Below are 18,545 nucleotides of genomic sequence, written 5' to 3'. Positions count from 1 at the left end.
TATTGGCTTGCTTAAGTACAGCTGCATGTAAAGCTTTCAGTTTAAAATCATAGATAAACAGGAAATGAAAAAAGGCTTGGAAGAACACGGTTATCTTTGTCTTTTAATTACCCTATTATCCCCCAAGTCTGAAGTGCTTTATATAAGCCAACACTGTGCTTTAAACATAATACAGTACTCCTTCTATACAAGAACCTAAAAGTGACTGACCAAAAACATCTTCACGTTTTCAATCATAGACAAGCAAAAAACAGGCATTCTGTCTCAGAGGGAAGACGCTTTACAACATATTGATATCCAGAAAACCCAATGGTTTGAAAAGAAAAGCAGAATAGTCAACAAAAGCAAAGTACATTCAGTCAAAGCAAGAAAATAAAATTACCTTAAACTGCTACTAACAAAACTGCCAGACTTGAAGTAAAGCACAGTAGTATGTCTGCACTATACTCAACTGTAGCAGAACTGAAACTTCAACACACAATAAAACTTCTCCCTCTGCATCATTCCCAATGAAATAAAGGAAATAAGATGATTGATAGAGGAAAAAAAGCACAAAGAACTCAGGTAAGTAAAAAACCAAATAGCTTAGAACAGGAAGAAACAACGAGACAAAGGGAATGCTTATGTTCCCACCAAATCTGTGTTTTAAAGGTTTCTTAGGATCCAGGAAAGCTAATTAAGTCAACTCTCCTCCCGCAACCTCCTCTTCATTTAAGCCAAATGTTTATGCAGGTTTTTTTGTTGTTGTTGTTTTAAAGTTGACCTGAATAGCTCATAGACCAATGGGAGCGACTAAAGCAGTTATCTCACTCTTAACAGAATAATAGAAACTCTGTAAGTGAAGTCAGAGAGATCTCTAGAAAGAAAAATGTAACAGAAATTTAGAATTATAATGCATTCATCCATCTTGATTTGTGTGGGCTGCACTGAAGAAATGGAACTATTTGCATTCAGTTTTGCATATTCAAAACTCTCACAGCTGAATAAAGATTAAATAAAAAACTCTCCACATGTGAGTAAGTTCATACTAGACCCACTATTTCTATAGTTTTCTTTGAGAGGTATACAGGGACTTTAAGCAAACCTCCAGAAACACACCACAAACAATAAAAATGATTCTGTTGCTCTGGTACTGACAGGCTCCATTCAATGGCAAGCCTATGTCTTTTACTCAGTCATCAAACACTAGTTACCTAGACAGGAAAGCATGATGTTGGGTTATAGTATCACAGTCATAGGTGGATGAGTCACTCTGTTTCCTAGGCAACGGCTGCCTTGGCTTCTCATCCTCCATGATTCCCGAGATGTCAATATTGCTTTTGCTCAGGCGTTTGCTGCCACCCAGACTGGAGTCCTCTGCTAAGAGGGGATTATCCTTCAGAGAATGAACAGAGTAAAAGGAAGATTTAGACAGTGACCAAAATATGACAGAGCTTATATGAAAAGGCTGCATTTACACAAATGACCTCACTTTATCCAAGAAAGGGTGGAAGGGGTTAGACTTTCTTTCTGCAGCAGAAGATAAGGAAAGAGATGAAGACTAAATTTCCCTCTATGATGTATAGCCTAAAAGCTGGAAAGAGAATCAGGAATTTTAGGGGGGGGGGGAGGAGAAGTAACACAAAAGCTTTATCCCTCATGACTTCACCATTCTTAGAGGACTATAAATATCATAAGGTAATCAGAAGGGGTCTTACCTGAGTGCACAAAATGCCCATTACAACATTAATGGTCTTGCTCATCATGTTCCATGGATGCGGGACCTTATTTTTTAAGAATATGAACTTCTGCGGGATGCAAGAGGAGACCAGTGGTACCATATCTTTAAGGTACCCCTTGAAATAGGAAATAGATTTATTTATTTTTCATTTCCTCCAGCACTTCTGCAGCTTGCACCAGGATCCTCCCTGACATATCCCTATTACCCCCACACTTTTATTCCTGCATCCATTTCAGCAGCCAACACAAATGCTGCTTTTCAAAACAAATGCCATCGGACTGAATCTGCCCATTCATGCACAAGATCTGGGTGGATGAGGCATGCAAGATCTGGTTCTTTATAATAACTGTGTAATCCAGTTCTTTGTAAATCTCCTTCTATTTGGATCAACAAAATAAGACAGTGTGAAAATGCCTGACATCTACTTTTACAAAACTTCAAAGATACAAACATCAACAAGGCACACTGGGAGAACAGATACAGTTAAACCCCTTCTAATTGTGTAATTATTGGTTTTTATCCACATTCTACTGATTCTTACAATGCAGTACTAGAATTCATAGGATGATATGATACAACTAGCACTAGCATCTTAATAGCGTGCAGAAGATTAGTTTAGGACCAGCACGTTCACAGGCTATTATTCCTGTGATTGTAAAATGAAAAAAGTCAACAAGCGCATAGGAATCTCTTTCTGCATTTCATACTAACATAGCAAAATTCACATCATGCCAACTTTCATATTAAAGTTGTGCAAGATTTAGGACCTTGCTTGGCATAAATACTAATGTATCTACAATGTTAAAACTAGGCCTCACTTCTGGTAGTTGTTAGTGTTAATGAGTGCAGAGAACTATTTCACAGGGCCAGGTAGCATGAGGGCTCCTGCCGTGTGTTGGCAGCTGACTGCCCGCACTGTTTAGTGTTCTGAAGTGATGTAAAACCAAAATAAAGTCTCCACCTAAAATATGCGTTTCCACTGAGGTCAAGCCAGAACCAGCTCCAGGCCCTACTTGTAATTTTTTATGTAACCAGTAACTTTTTTTTCAGCCTGACACTGACTCTATGTAGCTGGATTTGCCCTACAGTTTACAACCTTACATTGAAGCTCTGTTATAACATCAGTACTTTTTAGCAACTCTGTATCTATTCTTCAGAACACCAGGGACCTTTCAAAGCCAAAATTCCTATAAACAAATTGTTCCTGACAGAGTTTCTTACAGAGTAACCTTTTATAGGTGAATTCTCAAGAATGTAAGTGAACAACATTTCTTTATCTGCTTGTGTCTTATCATTATCCCAAACTGATTCAGCAAAGGTAATTATTTACCTCTTAGCCTTTATGATGAGTTCCGATATCTAGCTTGTTCCCAAGCAACAGTGCCATGAAAATGCAATATATTTATGATTTTAAATTGTAACTTGCATGCTACAAGTATACTGCCACCTTTGCCTAAAATTCCAATTTGGTGCTTTTACTATGAATAAATTTATTAGGGTGTAATATTCATGGTGGCACACAAAATGGAGGTGAATCCACATACACATAGCTGAAAGGGAATATTTAGAGGCTGAACCAAAGCCCATGAAATGCAGTGATAAATCCATTGATTTAAATGGGCTGTTGGTCAAGCTCTTAAACATCACAACATGAGTGACTTCTGAAAACCATATCAGTGCTGTCAAGGCTCAGAGTTTCATCAAAACCCTGGTGACATTTTAAGGCTCTCTTTGTTAAAATCACATGGCAGGTATGTCAGCATCTCAGCTCCCATTACTTTTTGAAAAGGAATTCCTGTCAATATATGGAGAAAAATGGGAACCTTTGAAGGTGTCAGAGCAAGAAAGCAGACAAAAGGAACTCAACATGATTAAATATTTTTGTTTAGGTCTCTTGATTTCCTGGTGGTCTCAGGAAGAAGGCTGGCTCTTGGAAAGGCATAGAGTTGACAGTAACATAACACCAAACACTTCTCTTTTAGTCACACGCATGTTTCTCTACAGTATTTAAAAACTGGAAGCTAATATCTTTATCCCTGAAAGCTGGCAACAATTCACCTTTGTCCTCTAAGCTTCAGTAACAGGTTCTCCTTGCAGAGGGTGTGTTCTTTTCTTGTATCATAAGACAATCTCAGATAGGTCAAATTTTGCAAGAGTTTGACAGTCTCAGAAAAACTGTGTGGGAAAAGCATCAAGCTCCCTCTTCTGCACTGCTATCATTAAGGTTAACCTAGCATACCTAGCATTTCAGTTGTGCCTGTTGATTTACTGGGCACAACATTTCTGTCAAAGACACAGTAGAACGGTAGCTGCCTTCTTTTTTTTTTTTTTTTTGTTAAACTCTACAATAATAATCATCACCTAAAGCGAGTTAACAGGACATGGCATGCTACTGTAGCACTGCAGAAGAAAGCCTTCATTTTCTTTGGTCAAAATCAACACATTTTAAATTTGATTTTCTATGGGTAAAACTCAGGTCCTCCACAGCATACATGGCACACACAGTTCAATGAGGAAAGACAAAAGCAGTTTTAGAAGGACAAGGGACTAGATCTCTGTGAGACGACCCTAGGGAAGATCACTGGGAAATTGGCTAGGCATTGTACAAGACAGCAGGATTCAAAGTTGTTCTTTTCCTTGTTGCATATAACTCTCTCCCCACACTCATTTACATTTTCTCCACCACTGCTCCCTGCACCTGTCTTCTTGGACATAGCATTATGCCACTGTATTGCACTGTTGAAGTGTCACTGGAACACTCTCCACAATTCCTATCAGCAAATGCCCCAAGTAAAAACAGACTTTATCATGTCCAGTACTTTTAAGCAACTTGCAAGGAGTATAAAATCCAACTAGACAAAACAGAGGATGTGAGAAATAGTGCAAGGCTTACAGGTGAGGACTGAGACACGACAGATCAAGAGACTTGGCCAAAGTCACACAGACAGACTATGGAAAACATGATAACTGAATCTATTTCTCTGAAGCTACAGAAAGAACAAGTTCACAGGACAGGCACTTCCCATAACCTCACTCAGTACTGGAGCACATTAGCAGCCCTGTGCACGTGGGGTGAGATTTCATGTGAAGAAGAGATGTTGAAGAACCTAATCTGTCCTCCAGAATTATGCAGATGAGTTGCAGGAAAATGAAACCAAGACAGAAGCAGTATATGATCTGTAAGATGAACATTCCCACACTGTTCCACCTATAGTCTTCAACAGCCAAGAGGACTTCCTGGCTTCTGTGACGAGTGAATAATTAGTCTTATTCCTGAGAACAGGGAACCCAGGACTAGAGCTAGTGCCAGTTCTGGAGCTGGCTTTTATCCCATGAACAGTCTGTTCATGTGATAGTACCTTCGGGACTGAATTGGGATCAAATTCATTTTACACATTACTGAACAGCCATTCAATAGGGAAATCTGACAATCATTTCACAGAGACAGAAGGTTATTTGGTGAGAAGAACTATCACTGAGAAATTAACTTCACTAAACCATCTGGGCCTTCTCTGCATCTGAATGGTGAAAATGACATCAGATTCTAAGAGTATGTAAAAAAGTCTGCACACTGTGGTGTCACAGTGAATAGAAAGTGTTCAAATTTATAGTAGTCTGATACATTTAAGGGGGGGGTGGGGGTGGAAGTCTTGTTAAAAAAATCCCGTATTCAAACCTATTCAGAAAACCTGACCAGATTTTTATCTCACTTGTTTGAGCATTTAGGCTCACCTTCATGACACAGTCTTTCTTGTATGCTGCAAAACAGACTGAGCCAATTTGGCATTTATATCAGCCAGATCAGGGAGTGAGATATAGTTCTGAAAAATACACTAAGCCACTTAAAAAAAAGACATTAGGCAACACTTTAGAAGAAGGTTGAGGTGATCAGTATAGAGACTATTCACTGCATTTTAAACAGTTAAAAAGCTTATTTTCCATTGCTACAAGCTCTTTCAACTCCCCCACATGCCACAATTAAAATCTCATCTGCAGTAAAACGGTATCAATGCTGGGATTTGAATTAGTCACCCACAGGTGGCTTTTATTTATCCTTGATCCATGTGAAGCAAATCTTCCACTTTCTCCATTCATCCTAATGAAGAGTTGTCTACTTCTAAATTATGAGTATTTTAGCTGTTGCAACAAAAAAGAATCATCTTCCTCTTCTAAAAGACAGTGTTCCCAACCAAGTACAGTGATTGCTAATACAAGACTTTCATTTTCCGCTTCTGATGATGGACCAAGTTCACTTCATCCTTCTGTCCTTTAATAACCCAAGGAGTGATATGATCACAATGCCAACAACACTGGCTTTCTTTGTTAAGTATTTTGACATTTACAAACATAACTGATTTTTAAAGAGCAAGACTTACTAGTCTGGTCTGAGCAGAGTGACATTTGCTCTACTGCAGACTCTTTTATTGAACATGCAGGTAAATTTTCAAATACTGCCCTGTACAAGCACGTACACACAACAATCATCATGATCTCAGTAATCATTCACATTTCTGCCAACACTGTAGAAGTCACTACCTATTATGGATAATCCTGATATGATTTTTAGTGTATACTGGAAACTAAAATACAGAAAATAGACTACAACACACAAACCAACAAATACTCACCTGGGGCAGTAGAAGAATGCACCATTCTAATTCCTTATATACATTGCCTCATTAAATTAACAGGCCCTCTCTCTCCAAAAGGAAGTTTCTAGTGCCTAAAACTGTGAACTATTCAGAGAATGTAACAGTCACTGCATCACCAATCTAGCTTATTATTATAGACCACTTTGAAATAAACAGAGTAAGAAGGTAACTATATAAACCTAATTTACTCTATTTTCACTGTTTATAACCAGAACATAAAACGCAATGGTTGCAAGTACCTCTGTCTCATCCTTATTTCCAACTAGTTTCATTTCACAAACACCCCTGACATTTGTGAAATGGTAAAGTAAAAAACTCTCTTATATTTCTGCATCTCAAACTCTTCCAATGAGATCCATTTCTACTGGAGACATCAAGGAAGGGGGGAACAAAAAAAAAAAAAAAAAAACCAGAAAAAAAAAAAAGAGTCCTCCTTAATGTGATTCACAGCAGGAAGCTGAGAACAACGGACAGAAAGACAACACAAGGAAGGAAAAGAATACTTAGTTTTTCTGAACACACGGAGTAGTAGAGATAAAGACAAAATGAGAAAAGGGAAAAGATGGAGAGAGGAATGGGAAAAGCAGCTCTCTGGTATCAGAAAAGACACGAATAAAGGAAAGTTGAAATTATAAGAGCAGGGAAGTCAAAAGAACCTGTACTCCCTCAAGGCTGATCCCCACTCTCAGGTTCATCAGCAGCCCTTGCACAACCAACACCATTGTAGGACTGGGATCCAGGAGGACCATTTCTCCATTTACTTTGCTTGCAATGCACTGTCCTCAGTGCTAGTACTAACAAAGGCTGGCTGCTGAGAATCCAGAGCCATGTTATTAATGGTGAGTAATTCTCTTTCCTGGAGGCCTTTAGAGGATGTCTCTTTGCTCATGAGTATTCCCATCACACAGAGCTCTCAACTGAACCATGTAGGTTGGTATCACTGGGCCCATTTTTGAGGAGAGAGGTAACTAAAGAGTCATGGGATGAGACAATCTGGCCAGGGTCACAAAACCATCAAAGAATGGAGTGTGGGCACTTCACTCAGTGTCAGTTCTAATACACCACACCCCCTCTCCATATGCACTTGAGTCTGAAGTACATAAGATTAGTTGAACTTCAGTTTTATTTCTTAAGTGTTGAACACAATAATGAAGCTTACATGCTAGCATTACTTTAAAAAATTGTGCTTGTACTATCATGAAATCTTTCCTGTATCAGAGAAATCAAAATGTAGCACTCATTTAGACCCTGTTATGCTCAGTGGTACATTCACAGATCCTCAGGTGACTTGCATTCCTTATCAGGAAGGAAGCATTCTTTCACCAGTCACTAAAACTTATTCATGAACACATTTTAATGCTAGACTACCCCCAGGCAGTAGCATAAGGCATTCTGGACCCTATGTGAACAAATAAAAAAAGAAAGATAAAAGATTTTGGCAAAAACAGGAGCCTACCAGAGATTACTGAGAGAGGATCTGTTTGCATCTACAGTTAGGGATACAATAAAGGGCACTTGGTAACCCTACTTTGCAGATTTACAGGTAAAGCCTTCACTAGCGATTTCTGTATATCACAACACTGAAGCTGCAGGCTTAATTGTCACACAGCAATTTTTTGATATATGAGCAAAATCCTGTGCTATCATGGCAATTTACCAAATCTTTAAATTTTCTCTGGTTTATATGGAGCTGATTTCCTCCAGGGAATGAAATCTATAGGGTTTCAGCTGTGTGGATTTTTTCTCTTCACCTGGATGCTGCTGATGCTTCCTCTCCTGCTACTGTTCCGACTCTCGTCAGCTGTATTAGAATTATAGCAGATGGCATCAAAGCCCAAAATTCCTCCAATGCAGTCACCAATGAGACACACCTGAGAAAATAAAAAGATTTTTTTGGGAGATGTAGCAAGTGTTTTAAAAGAAACAAAAAGCATCACAGCACTGCAGAGGAGTTGCTGTCTTACTTTACAGCCTTGTTCCTGTTTTTTTACACCTTGGTTTCTATTGTAGCTGAAAATGTGTAGCTGCCTTCTCCCACTTCCTTTTATCTCCAGCCATATACCCTACGCCAAAAATATCTGTCCCAGGGACTATTTTGACCAGCTGGGAGTCCTGCCAAACAGGCTCAAATTCTTCTAGCTGCTTGCAGCCAGATTCCAGCTCGAAAAGTCCAGATCACCGGACAACTGGTCTCACGAAGATTTCAAGCCACTTAACATGTCCTTCAGAGTCATACAAGGAAGAGGATCTCAACAGATTAAAACCAGATTGGTACTCCCCTGTCAGGACAAGGGAATGGAACTTTTACATGAGGTATTAAGCAGAGAGATTCACTCTTGCTTCACATTTAATATAAACATACAAACTACCTTCAAAGTATGGACCTGGGAATTAAAATACAGAGAGTACTAAAATTGGGAATGCAATAGTTGGAGTAATTTTAAGGCACACTAGAATCTACCTCACATGCCAGTTTCCACTGAACACCTCCCTATCCCACAGGAGACAATTCTTTCTCTCCGTCTCCCCTGCCTGTGTCTGAGGATGAGTAACAGCTGTATTACATTTCTCATTGGTAACAATCCCCACAGTTCCACAGGTTCCAGTAACCCTTTCTCTCCAATTCTCAAACTCAAGCAAACATCTAGTCTGTTGTTCCCAATTCCAATTAGTTTAACAGAAGACATAACCTCTCCTTACAAACCTTAACTTGCTTTTAGCCTTAATTCAGCTTGGCTACAACACTAAACTACAAGTTTTGGATAACAGGATGTTGTGCATGATTTCTTCAAAGTGAAGCATGTTAGGAAAAGCGAGTGCTTCAAGTTGCAGGTAGGGAAAAACCTCAAAATTCCCTTAGTGCATCTCCACATAACACACACTCTTAATTGAGTACATTTCTTGGGATAAAACATTTTAAAAAAATAAAATATCAAAATACATTAAGGTTAACATCTGTCCTAAGACAATTCTTGTTCTAAAGTTGTATACAATTGAACAGCATGCTGATTTACTCTCCGATTTTCAAATCCCTATGCTACACAATGAAGTTCACAAAGAACTGAAAATTATATGATACAGGTAACCCTAATAAAATTAACAGCACGTTTTGTGGGGGATTATATAGTACCTCCTTCAATTTACCATTCCATTTCTAATCCTCATCGTTATTGGCATCAAGGTAATGGAGTTAACTTGTTCCAGATACTGTATAAAACCAAAAAGGCAATCTCTGATCTAAGGAACTTGCAATATAAATGGATAGAAGAGACCAAAATATGAAAGGAAAGATACACACGGGGTAGGGGTCAGGTTATATGGTATGTATTTTAGAAGTACAGAACTTATTCAGAGGTAGAGTTGAGATTTTTATCTAAGGATCAAAGCAAAGCACTGTAGACACCACAGAGAAGTCACTTCCATTTTAACAATGCTGGTAATTGTTGATGGTGAAAATTCTGTGGAGCATACAGGGGTCATGCAGACTTTTTAACAAGAAAGATTAATATATACGGCTTGTAAAACACACCAAAGAGACTTCTTTGTAGCTTTGTCAAAGAAAAAAAAACCTGTAACACTTAATTTCTATTGAGAGAATTGTTTTCACAATTATTTCTGTAACTGGTATAATTCTTCTTTACATAATCTCACCTTTCATAATTTTCTGTCACTGCAGCTGGGCTGCTTTTATGCTTCAAGCAAGAATAGTTCACTATGGATTTTAAAACTGGCTTAAAACCAAATTTTAGTCTAAAAATACTGATATGCCACAGCACAATCTTCTTACTGCTATGGAAAAGAATTTGTTTGTGTAATAAAACACATGCTTTCCATCGAAGATTACACTGTACCCTATATTAAATGTCTTTTTTTTTCTTTTTCTGAAGTCTGCAGGTCACTGTACTTTAAGGAAGTGCACATTTCCAGCTATGTAGAGGGCCTCATCACAAAATAATTTCAGTAGCTCACAAGGGGTAGCAGTATCATATTTATTCTATGTGAAGCACTAAAGTACTGGTTTTTGTAGTCTAAAGATGGAGAAGCAGGAAGAGTAACTGTGACACATCAGCCTGAAGAAGTCTGCAGGTGACTTCACTGGGGAGTGGGTCACACCAGAAAAATTATGTGACTTTCCCAAAGTTACACAGAAAATCTGCAACACTTGTCTTCTAAGTTTCTTTACTGTCAATTGTTTTATTACTACTGTGATGGAGGCAAAAAAGAAATAGCAATAGTTAAATGTTGGATTCCATATGGTCTTAGTCAGATGTCCCAACTTTTCTATCAGCTATAGCAGGTGTGTGAGGAATTCAGTAACATAGATTATTATTTGTCTTGGGTGGGCATGGTTGTTCACTGCTTAGCATACCACACTTACCACGCAGTTAAGGCTCTTACACATTACCAGTGTTTGTAGCAATACTTATTAAGAGCTTAGGAGTCAAAATGCTTGTGGGAGAAGGTATAGTATCATCTACCAACTGAGTAAGTCCACGTTAGAGACTGCACAGGATTCCAGAAGTGTCTTTCTCATGCTGGGCACTGAGAAGACATTTTGCATAGGTAATCCCACGCTAAAATTCATTCATCTTATTTGCAATATTGTCCCACGCTCATAACTCAAAACCCTCAACATAATGGGTTAAAAAGAAATAGCCTTGCTCCAAAGGAATTTTAATTTGATGTAAGAGAAAATAGTCCTACCTGTCCATTAAAACCAGCCCCATCTGTAGATTTGAGAAATTCATTGTAAACTTGATTGGCTCTACTGATCACCATGGCAACTGCATCCTGGTACTGAGGGGATGAAACAGCCAGCAAGGGCAAGGCAGCCAGTGGGATGTGGTCTTCACTGCTGCTGAGACAGCTCTCATCATAGCTGTAGGGATTTAGGCTAGAGAAGGACATGCTGTCGTCAGGAAAAATGCAAGAGGCAGCACACAGCATTAGAGAATGAACAGTTACTTATTAACAGAAATGGGTTGGGCTATTGCAGTTCACAATGAGAGAATACAGGAAGGATCATTTTCTCACAGAATTCAACTGCTTAAAAAAAATCAAGGAGTTACTGCTTTATGTGAATGAGATCATGCTGGAAGGCATTTCTGTAGTTAAACATACTTGCTGCAATTTTTCCACATACAAGTAGACATAATGTAGAACAACAAAGATATTTTTCCATTTCAGCTTTTTTTTTTCTTCATATAACAAATTAGTACATCAAAAAACGGGATTCGATCATCACAATGGAATATTGTTTCCTAGAACACACGTGTGACAGATGTATTCTTCAAAAGCATATAAACCCATTTTTCCCAGTGTCCCATGTTTTCAGAAAGATGGAACAAAGCTGCACACATTCTGAAGTCATACGTAAATGTTTGCATAGCAACATTTTGCAAAAAGGAGGTGACTAAACTGAAAACACAAGCTTAAATTTGATAGGATGTCAGCTTTACTTTAGCTTGGATGTGCACCCTGCAAGTTTCTCAGTAAATCTGCCGATCGTGTCTTGACTGATTTTTATTGATGAGTGGGGAAAACAACTTACAGGGCGCCAAAGATGCAAGGCACATCAGCGTGTGCCAGATTCTCTTACAGTAAGTTGACTGTCCTTTTGAGAATAAAGGAAAGTCAGAAGTATTTTGGATAATTCAGCTCATCCAAAGTTCATCCAAAGTAGCAGGCAGGCAACTTCAACACTAATTTCTAGTCACTTTCTTTAGGAACTTGGTGGGCTATCACAATATTAAAAAGCAAGCTGCCTGAAATGCAATTAGTGTATGTCTTTGCTAAAACCTGCATCCCTGACGCTATTACCAGGGTAATGGAAGAAGAGCAGAAAACTTGCGATGCTCAAGTACGGAAGCTGGTCTGTGTTCATGTCCTGAACCTCACTGGACATTTCCACACTTGTCTTTTGCTGAAGCACTCCAATGATTTCGTATTTTTCATCTAAAGTAGTATAACAGTTTCCATGTCCTGGAGCTCAGCTGGTCTGCCAAGCTGTGTCAATTTACCAATTAACATGGCTTCATTTTGCCAGCTGATTAGATTACCCAAACGCACAGCAAACATACAGTTATGAATACTAACTCTCAAAAATTAAAAACAAACCTTAAAAACCTAAATAAAAAGGCCTCATTTACTGTAACAATTGCCACATAACACCTCAGAAAGAGAAAGGGAGAAACAAAAGAGGAAAAAAATTATGAAGTGAATGTTTGAAATGGAAAAAAAGACCTGCATACGTTTTCATAATAAAAGTAAAATGCAAACAATATTCACACGAGAACTACACAAAACAGAGTCAATGGAAAAATAAATATCTGGTAATTTTTTTTTTCTTGGCTGAACGAATATAAATCAAACTGAAATTGAGCAATTGTTGTCTAGACAGTCACAGTTAACTGGCTTAGAAATGAGGGTTTAGGTTTTTTAATCCCAATTTATTTTATTGTAAAGGTTGCAGCTGCAGAGATCTCTGTTGTTATCATAGACACAACACAAAGGAAGAAAGATCCAGACCATTGAAAGAGTGTATGGAAGAGATGAAGTTGTTTATCACAGAGGACATGTTAAGTGTTAGTGCTGAAGCTCAGACAAACAGGTAAAGAATCAGCACTGGAGCTGAGAGGAGCACAAGTCTTGTTATCTTGATGCATTGGCAGGACACTGCAGGAGGTCGTTCCAAAGCACCAGCTTGGAAACATCACACTTGCACAAAGGCTGGAGGTGGCCTCCCTGATAAAAGGAACCAAATGACTAGGCTGCAAGACAGAACTGGTCGTCCATGGTGTAAGAGTACACTTGGCTCCTAGGGGAGAAATGACTGATGCATCTGCTAGCAGGGATAACTGAGACTGCACCATGGAGATGGGGGGTGAGGGGTTATTCAACCCAGGGAGGAGGGGGCAGGAAAGGAGGAACAAGGGAATAAAAGCTTATTCTGAATGCAGAAAGTATCTGGCTAGATGTAGATCAGGACAAAACACTGGTCCCTCCTCAAAACTTCCTCAGGTCAGCAGTTCCTGACCACGGCAGAGGTGAGAGGAGAAAGTGGGGGAAACCACCCATATGATAACACTTGTTTGGATAACTGTCACACTACAGTTTTTTGACATTTATGGTTTGGCTATCTACACTCCATACTGACAGTCCTAGGGACTTGCTATCGCTGTTTCTGAATGCCAGAATATGCATTTACTTCCTCCATTTTCAGGATAAAGGAAAAATAAGGAATAGAAAATACTCAAATCATAATGACTGGACTTCTCCATACACTTTCTAATTAAATTATAAAAGTATTTAAAAAAAAATGACTAGGAAAACGCAACACCAGGAGCTTACATTGCAGGATCCACCACTGTGCAAGGAGCATGCAAGGGGCTGAGCACTCTAAAACTCATCCAGCAAAAACACTTTCATCTCATTTGATTATTCATATGCTTACTTTCCTACTTAAGTGTTCACTTCCTAAATGTAACTTTTGTTTTGGCCTTCCCCCCCACCCCCCATATGCAATTACTATTCTCCAGTTTGGCCAATACTGTAATTTATGAGCTCTACTCTGAGGTGTGAATCAATGTAAGCTCATCAAATCATATGCTATAGAAAGTGTAACAGTTGGTCCACTCTGGGATATTTTTCTCCCTGAAAAGGGAAAAGATGGCTCTCAAGTGATCTAGCTGGAACAAGAATGTGCCTTAGTTTTAACTCTTATCTGTCCTTAGCATCAAAGACAGAGATAAGTGTCACAGGACATCAATCATGCATTATAAATTTACACAGGTTGCATAAACGGTGTCTTTCTGATTTATATGAGAGATACAGGAAGCTGAAAGTGATGGGAGTAGATGGGAGCAGACCAGATTAAACAACCTGAAACATTTACTAGATGGAGTAATTTTGCCCTGAAAGATCCCTTTCCTTTAAGCCACTGTTTTCAAGGCAGGGAGGAGAACTGCATAGGTGCATTCAGATGAAAAGTCCCAGTGGAATCCCTCTGAACCCAGGCACTGAGCACACAGACACAGCATAATTCAATACCTATGCCAAGGTAAACAGAGGGTTGTACTACCTTGGCACGCACTATGACTGCACATGCAGAAAATGGAGGATACATTCAAACCAAACAAGAAATCTTGTGCTGCTGCTTAGTCAGTCATCTGGCTCACCCTTGATGAAACATTACAGTAATTAAAAACACACTTCCTCCCCCGCAGTTTGCTAAATGGAATGTTTAACACGAGTTTATGTTCCACAACTGCATCCTGGAGTTCTGGCTATGAAAGCTGCTGGCATGAAGCTGCAGAAATGTGAGAGCAGGGAATCATCTCTCCTTTTGTCAGCCCCAAATGGGTACATCACAAGCAGCTCCACACAAAAACATACCAAGGCAACACCAATCTTATATCAGTGCTGGGAATGAATCTATAGGACATTCAAACATTCAGCTTGGCTATTTTCAGTCTGGCTGAATACCATGTACTGCAACAAGAGGGAATCAAAAAACAGAGAAAGAAAGTGGGAGGTCTGTTCATTTGGGCTGCCAGCACACACTCTTCCTTCCACTCTATCAGCTCTTCTTCCAGATAGTTGGGACCTGCAGGCACTGCATTATGGGATACCTAAGAGACACTACTGAGCCCTGTGTTAATCAATGGCCCAAATAGGCAAGGATGATCTTCCAAACACTCTTTGATGCTTCACCTCCTCTTCTACTATCAGTCCTCTTGCTTTACAGGACAGCAACTTGGAGATGCACACACTTTTTCCTGGTTGTTTCAGTCTGTTCTCCCTTGATGCGAACAGTCAGGCACACCTTCCACCAGTCTGGTCTGCACTCTGCCACCTCTTCTTCCTATATGCCTGTCACAGCCTTAAGTCCAGCTAGTATTTTAGAACTTTAATGTATTCCCCATCTCTCCTCTCTAACTCTGTCACATGGACAAGAGGCATTACCATTCCCGCATCTGATGGTCCAAAATGTGGTTGTAGATCTCCTCTTGTGCAGGGTTTTCTACTCTACATGAGGTTCAAATGTAACCTTGGGCACTACATTGCAACAAAAAAAGACTATAAAAGCAGCCATCACTTAGGGGAAGCCCCAGACAAAACCAAAAGAAGTTTCTCTTTGCTTAGAAAAGAAGAAATCAAGCAAATCTGACTCTCTCCTCCCTATCACTACAGAGTTCACAAGTTATTCCTGGTTTACACTTGTAGAAGAACTGAAGTAGGCCCAAGAGCATGTGTTTCTTTCTTTTTTCTATATCATGCCATTTAAAATATTTATGTCAAGGAAAATATCACTAAGGAAAGAAATGTTACCTGAAAAGCTTCTCTCATTTAATGAGTGAATTTCAAGAGTGAAAAAGCAGGTGAGGAAGAGCAGCTACTTAAGTGGATACATCCAATGGAAAATTCCATTTGTTATTTCTAAATTCATTTCACTAGAGCCACGGGGGCAAATAACAACATCAAAAACATTTCAAGATTTTAATCCTTTCCCTTACTGAATGTTCTGTATCTGCTCAGCTATCCTGTAGAATACTGATTGGGCTAGTACCAGAACTAGACTGCAATCAGAACTACACTACCAGAATTGATAGAATATAATCAATTATCATTACGATGATGTGGAAGCCAATCATACAGCACTCAGTGGAAAGTTTGCTCACCACCTGCTAAAACTTTCATTCATTTAGTGTATAAGTAATACTGCATGGAGAAGTTGTTTCGGGGCAGGAGGGGAAGTAAAATTAAGTTGTTTACACTCTTGCTGCTGTGGTCGTTGGTTCTGCACAAACCTTGTAAGGCAATCTGGCCACTTAATAGGCTTGGAATGAAAGTGTAACACCTCCTCAATCATACAGGCTAAAATCACCCTTTGTTCCTTGGCGTTAACAGCCCGACAAAGAAACACCCAGATCCCTCTCCTTCCCTCAGAAATCATCTCCCCTCATGCTTAATAAGGTACCAGTTGTCAGAGTGAAGTCTCAGCATAGCTGTTTCCTTTCCAGCTTTCAGGGAACATGCCTTAACCACAGTCCTCTCTTACTCCTACATCACTTAAGCTTTTCTCATATATCCTAGGCTAGAGGCACAATCCAGACAGCAGAAATCTCCCTGTTCCTTTCTCAGGCTTTATGTTAGGCCTTTGGTTAATGACAGAAAAATTCTCAGGATAACATTTTAGTCTTGTTTCTGTTCAACAAATTTGAGAAATGAGGCACTGACAGACTGATTTTCTCATTTATGGTCAACCAGGAAATTTGTTATAGACACAGGAATAGTATACATATTTCCTTATCCCCAAGTGGACACTATAACTAGAGTCATATTTCCTCTCCCGAAGGAGTTGTTACATGTCATTTTCCACATCTCACAGCATTGTCAAAAAGAGTGCATATCTGAAATTGTTACTGCCGTACTGTCCTGGGTTCAGCTGGGATAGAGTTATGTTCCAGGTCTTGCTTAGGGCTACAAAAAGGCTCTTTAAGAGTACCGCCCAGAGATCTGTCCCAAAGCTTGATATGCATGGGTGGCACGGCATGTGGGAGGATGTGGGCAGGTATCTAGAGAACTTCTCACCTCCAGTGACTTGGAAGGTCACTCCCAAACAACTACAGAACCCTCATGAAGTGATAGAATTTTTGAAAGGAAAATGCTGTGGCTATCCCAGAGACACACAACTCACTACACTGTGCTGGGCCCTGGCCGGTATCTACCAAACACTGCTTGATATTAGGCAGCATCCTCAGGGGGAAAAGGGGGAAAAGATGGAGAATACGACGACAGCACCGTGGCTACCCCAACCCCGACGACAGGCACCGTGGCTACCCCAACCCCGACGACAGGCATCGTGGCTACCCCTACCACGACAGTCCTTTTTTGGTTTCAGCCCAGCCAGTAACAAAGAACCACGCGGCCGCTCGCTCACTCCTCCCGGTAGGATGGGGGGAAGACGGAGGAGAGGAAAGAAAAAAAAAACCTGGAACCTCGAGGGTTGAGATAAAGGCAGTTTACTGGGACAACACAAAGGAATTACAACAACAACAACGGTACTAATGAACGAGTATACAACAAGAGTGATGCACAGTGCAACTGCTCACCACCCGGGACCCGACACTCCGCCACTTCCCCCGCCGAAAGAAGAGACCACCCCCCGGCCCGCTCCCTATATATATACTGAGCATGATGTCACATGGTATGGAATAGCTCCTTGGCTAGTTCAGGTCAGCTGCCCCGGCTATGCCCCCCACCTCCCAGGTTCCTGTAAAAAAATAACTATCCCAGCTGAACCCAGGACACGTACACATAACAATTGTTAAAATTAATAGTAGTAATAGTTTTGCAATGTGATAATACCTTTCATATGAGCATGCACACAGGAACTTCAAAACATATCATTGTTGACACACAGTTAACAGTTCAGTGTTATGTTCTTGATTTGAGTGCAGAAGTGGTAGAGTCACCATCCCTGGAGGTATTTTAAAGATGTGTAGATATGGCACTTAAGGACATGGTTTAGTGGTGGACTTGGCAGTGTTAGGTTTACGGTTGGACTCAATGATTTTAAAGGTCTTTTCCAACTAAATGATTCTATGACTGTCTGAAATACTACACTAAGTAGGCCTCTGAGATGCAGTTGCTAACTGTTCTTTCTCTGAAATTTGCATTTAGTATTTCATAGTGACTTGTTTTTGCATCAAAATATTATCACGGCTTTTTACATAACAATGATTTTCAAAAGCAGAAGTGACTACCAGGAACCTCAGAAAGCCACTAGACTTAATGCCAATGTGATCTGATGAACCATCTCTTTAAGCCAGGCACTGAGAGACTAGAACATTTTTGTGAGAATTTTCTTAACCCACCCCCAAAAAACAACGTCCCCCAAGAAATCCCAACACCCCCAAAACTCTCCCCAAATTCCAAACCCACCAAACTACTTTTTTTTTTTCCAGTTAATAAGCAACTTCCTAAAATGAAATCATTATCTCTGCTTCATATTGCAACTAGTAAATGTTTCCTAGCAGCACCTGGTCTCAGACAGAAACAGGACCTGACAGCTAGAAATGTAAATGTGAATGTCATGTAGCATAACCATACTATAGCTCAGTGTCATTTAGGTTTGCAGAGTTATGCTAGTTGAGAAATACACTAATTTT

At 39.7% G+C, this 18,545-nt stretch overlaps 1 protein-coding gene across 3 annotated transcripts in view; it reads right to left on the bottom strand.

Annotated features, from left to right (window-relative positions):
• Window positions 1-18,545, bottom strand: part of PITPNM3 (PITPNM family member 3) — a 139,489-nt gene that overhangs the window by 34,404 nt on the left and 86,540 nt on the right. For 2 of the 3 annotated variants that reach the window (XM_075033126.1, XM_075033127.1), the window contains exons 7-9: window positions 11,077-11,266; window positions 8,124-8,243; window positions 1,194-1,375 (exon numbers count right to left, since the gene is read on the bottom strand). The exons of the other annotated variant lie outside the window; for it this stretch is intronic. In XM_075033126.1, coding sequence (XP_074889227.1) covers window positions 1,194-1,375; window positions 8,124-8,243; window positions 11,077-11,266 — 492 coding nt within the window. The remainder of the gene's footprint in view (window positions 1-1,193; window positions 1,376-8,123; window positions 8,244-11,076; window positions 11,267-18,545) is intronic. 3 annotated transcript variants of the gene reach the window in all.

The sequence above is a fragment of the Buteo buteo genome, chromosome 7 (genome assembly GCF_964188355.1).
Source record: "Buteo buteo chromosome 7, bButBut1.hap1.1, whole genome shotgun sequence".
In the NCBI taxonomy this organism is placed as follows: Eukaryota; Metazoa; Chordata; class Aves; order Accipitriformes; family Accipitridae; genus Buteo; species Buteo buteo.
The sequence above is the reverse complement of the archived record's forward strand: the minus strand, read 5'-3'. Positions and strand labels throughout refer to the sequence as shown.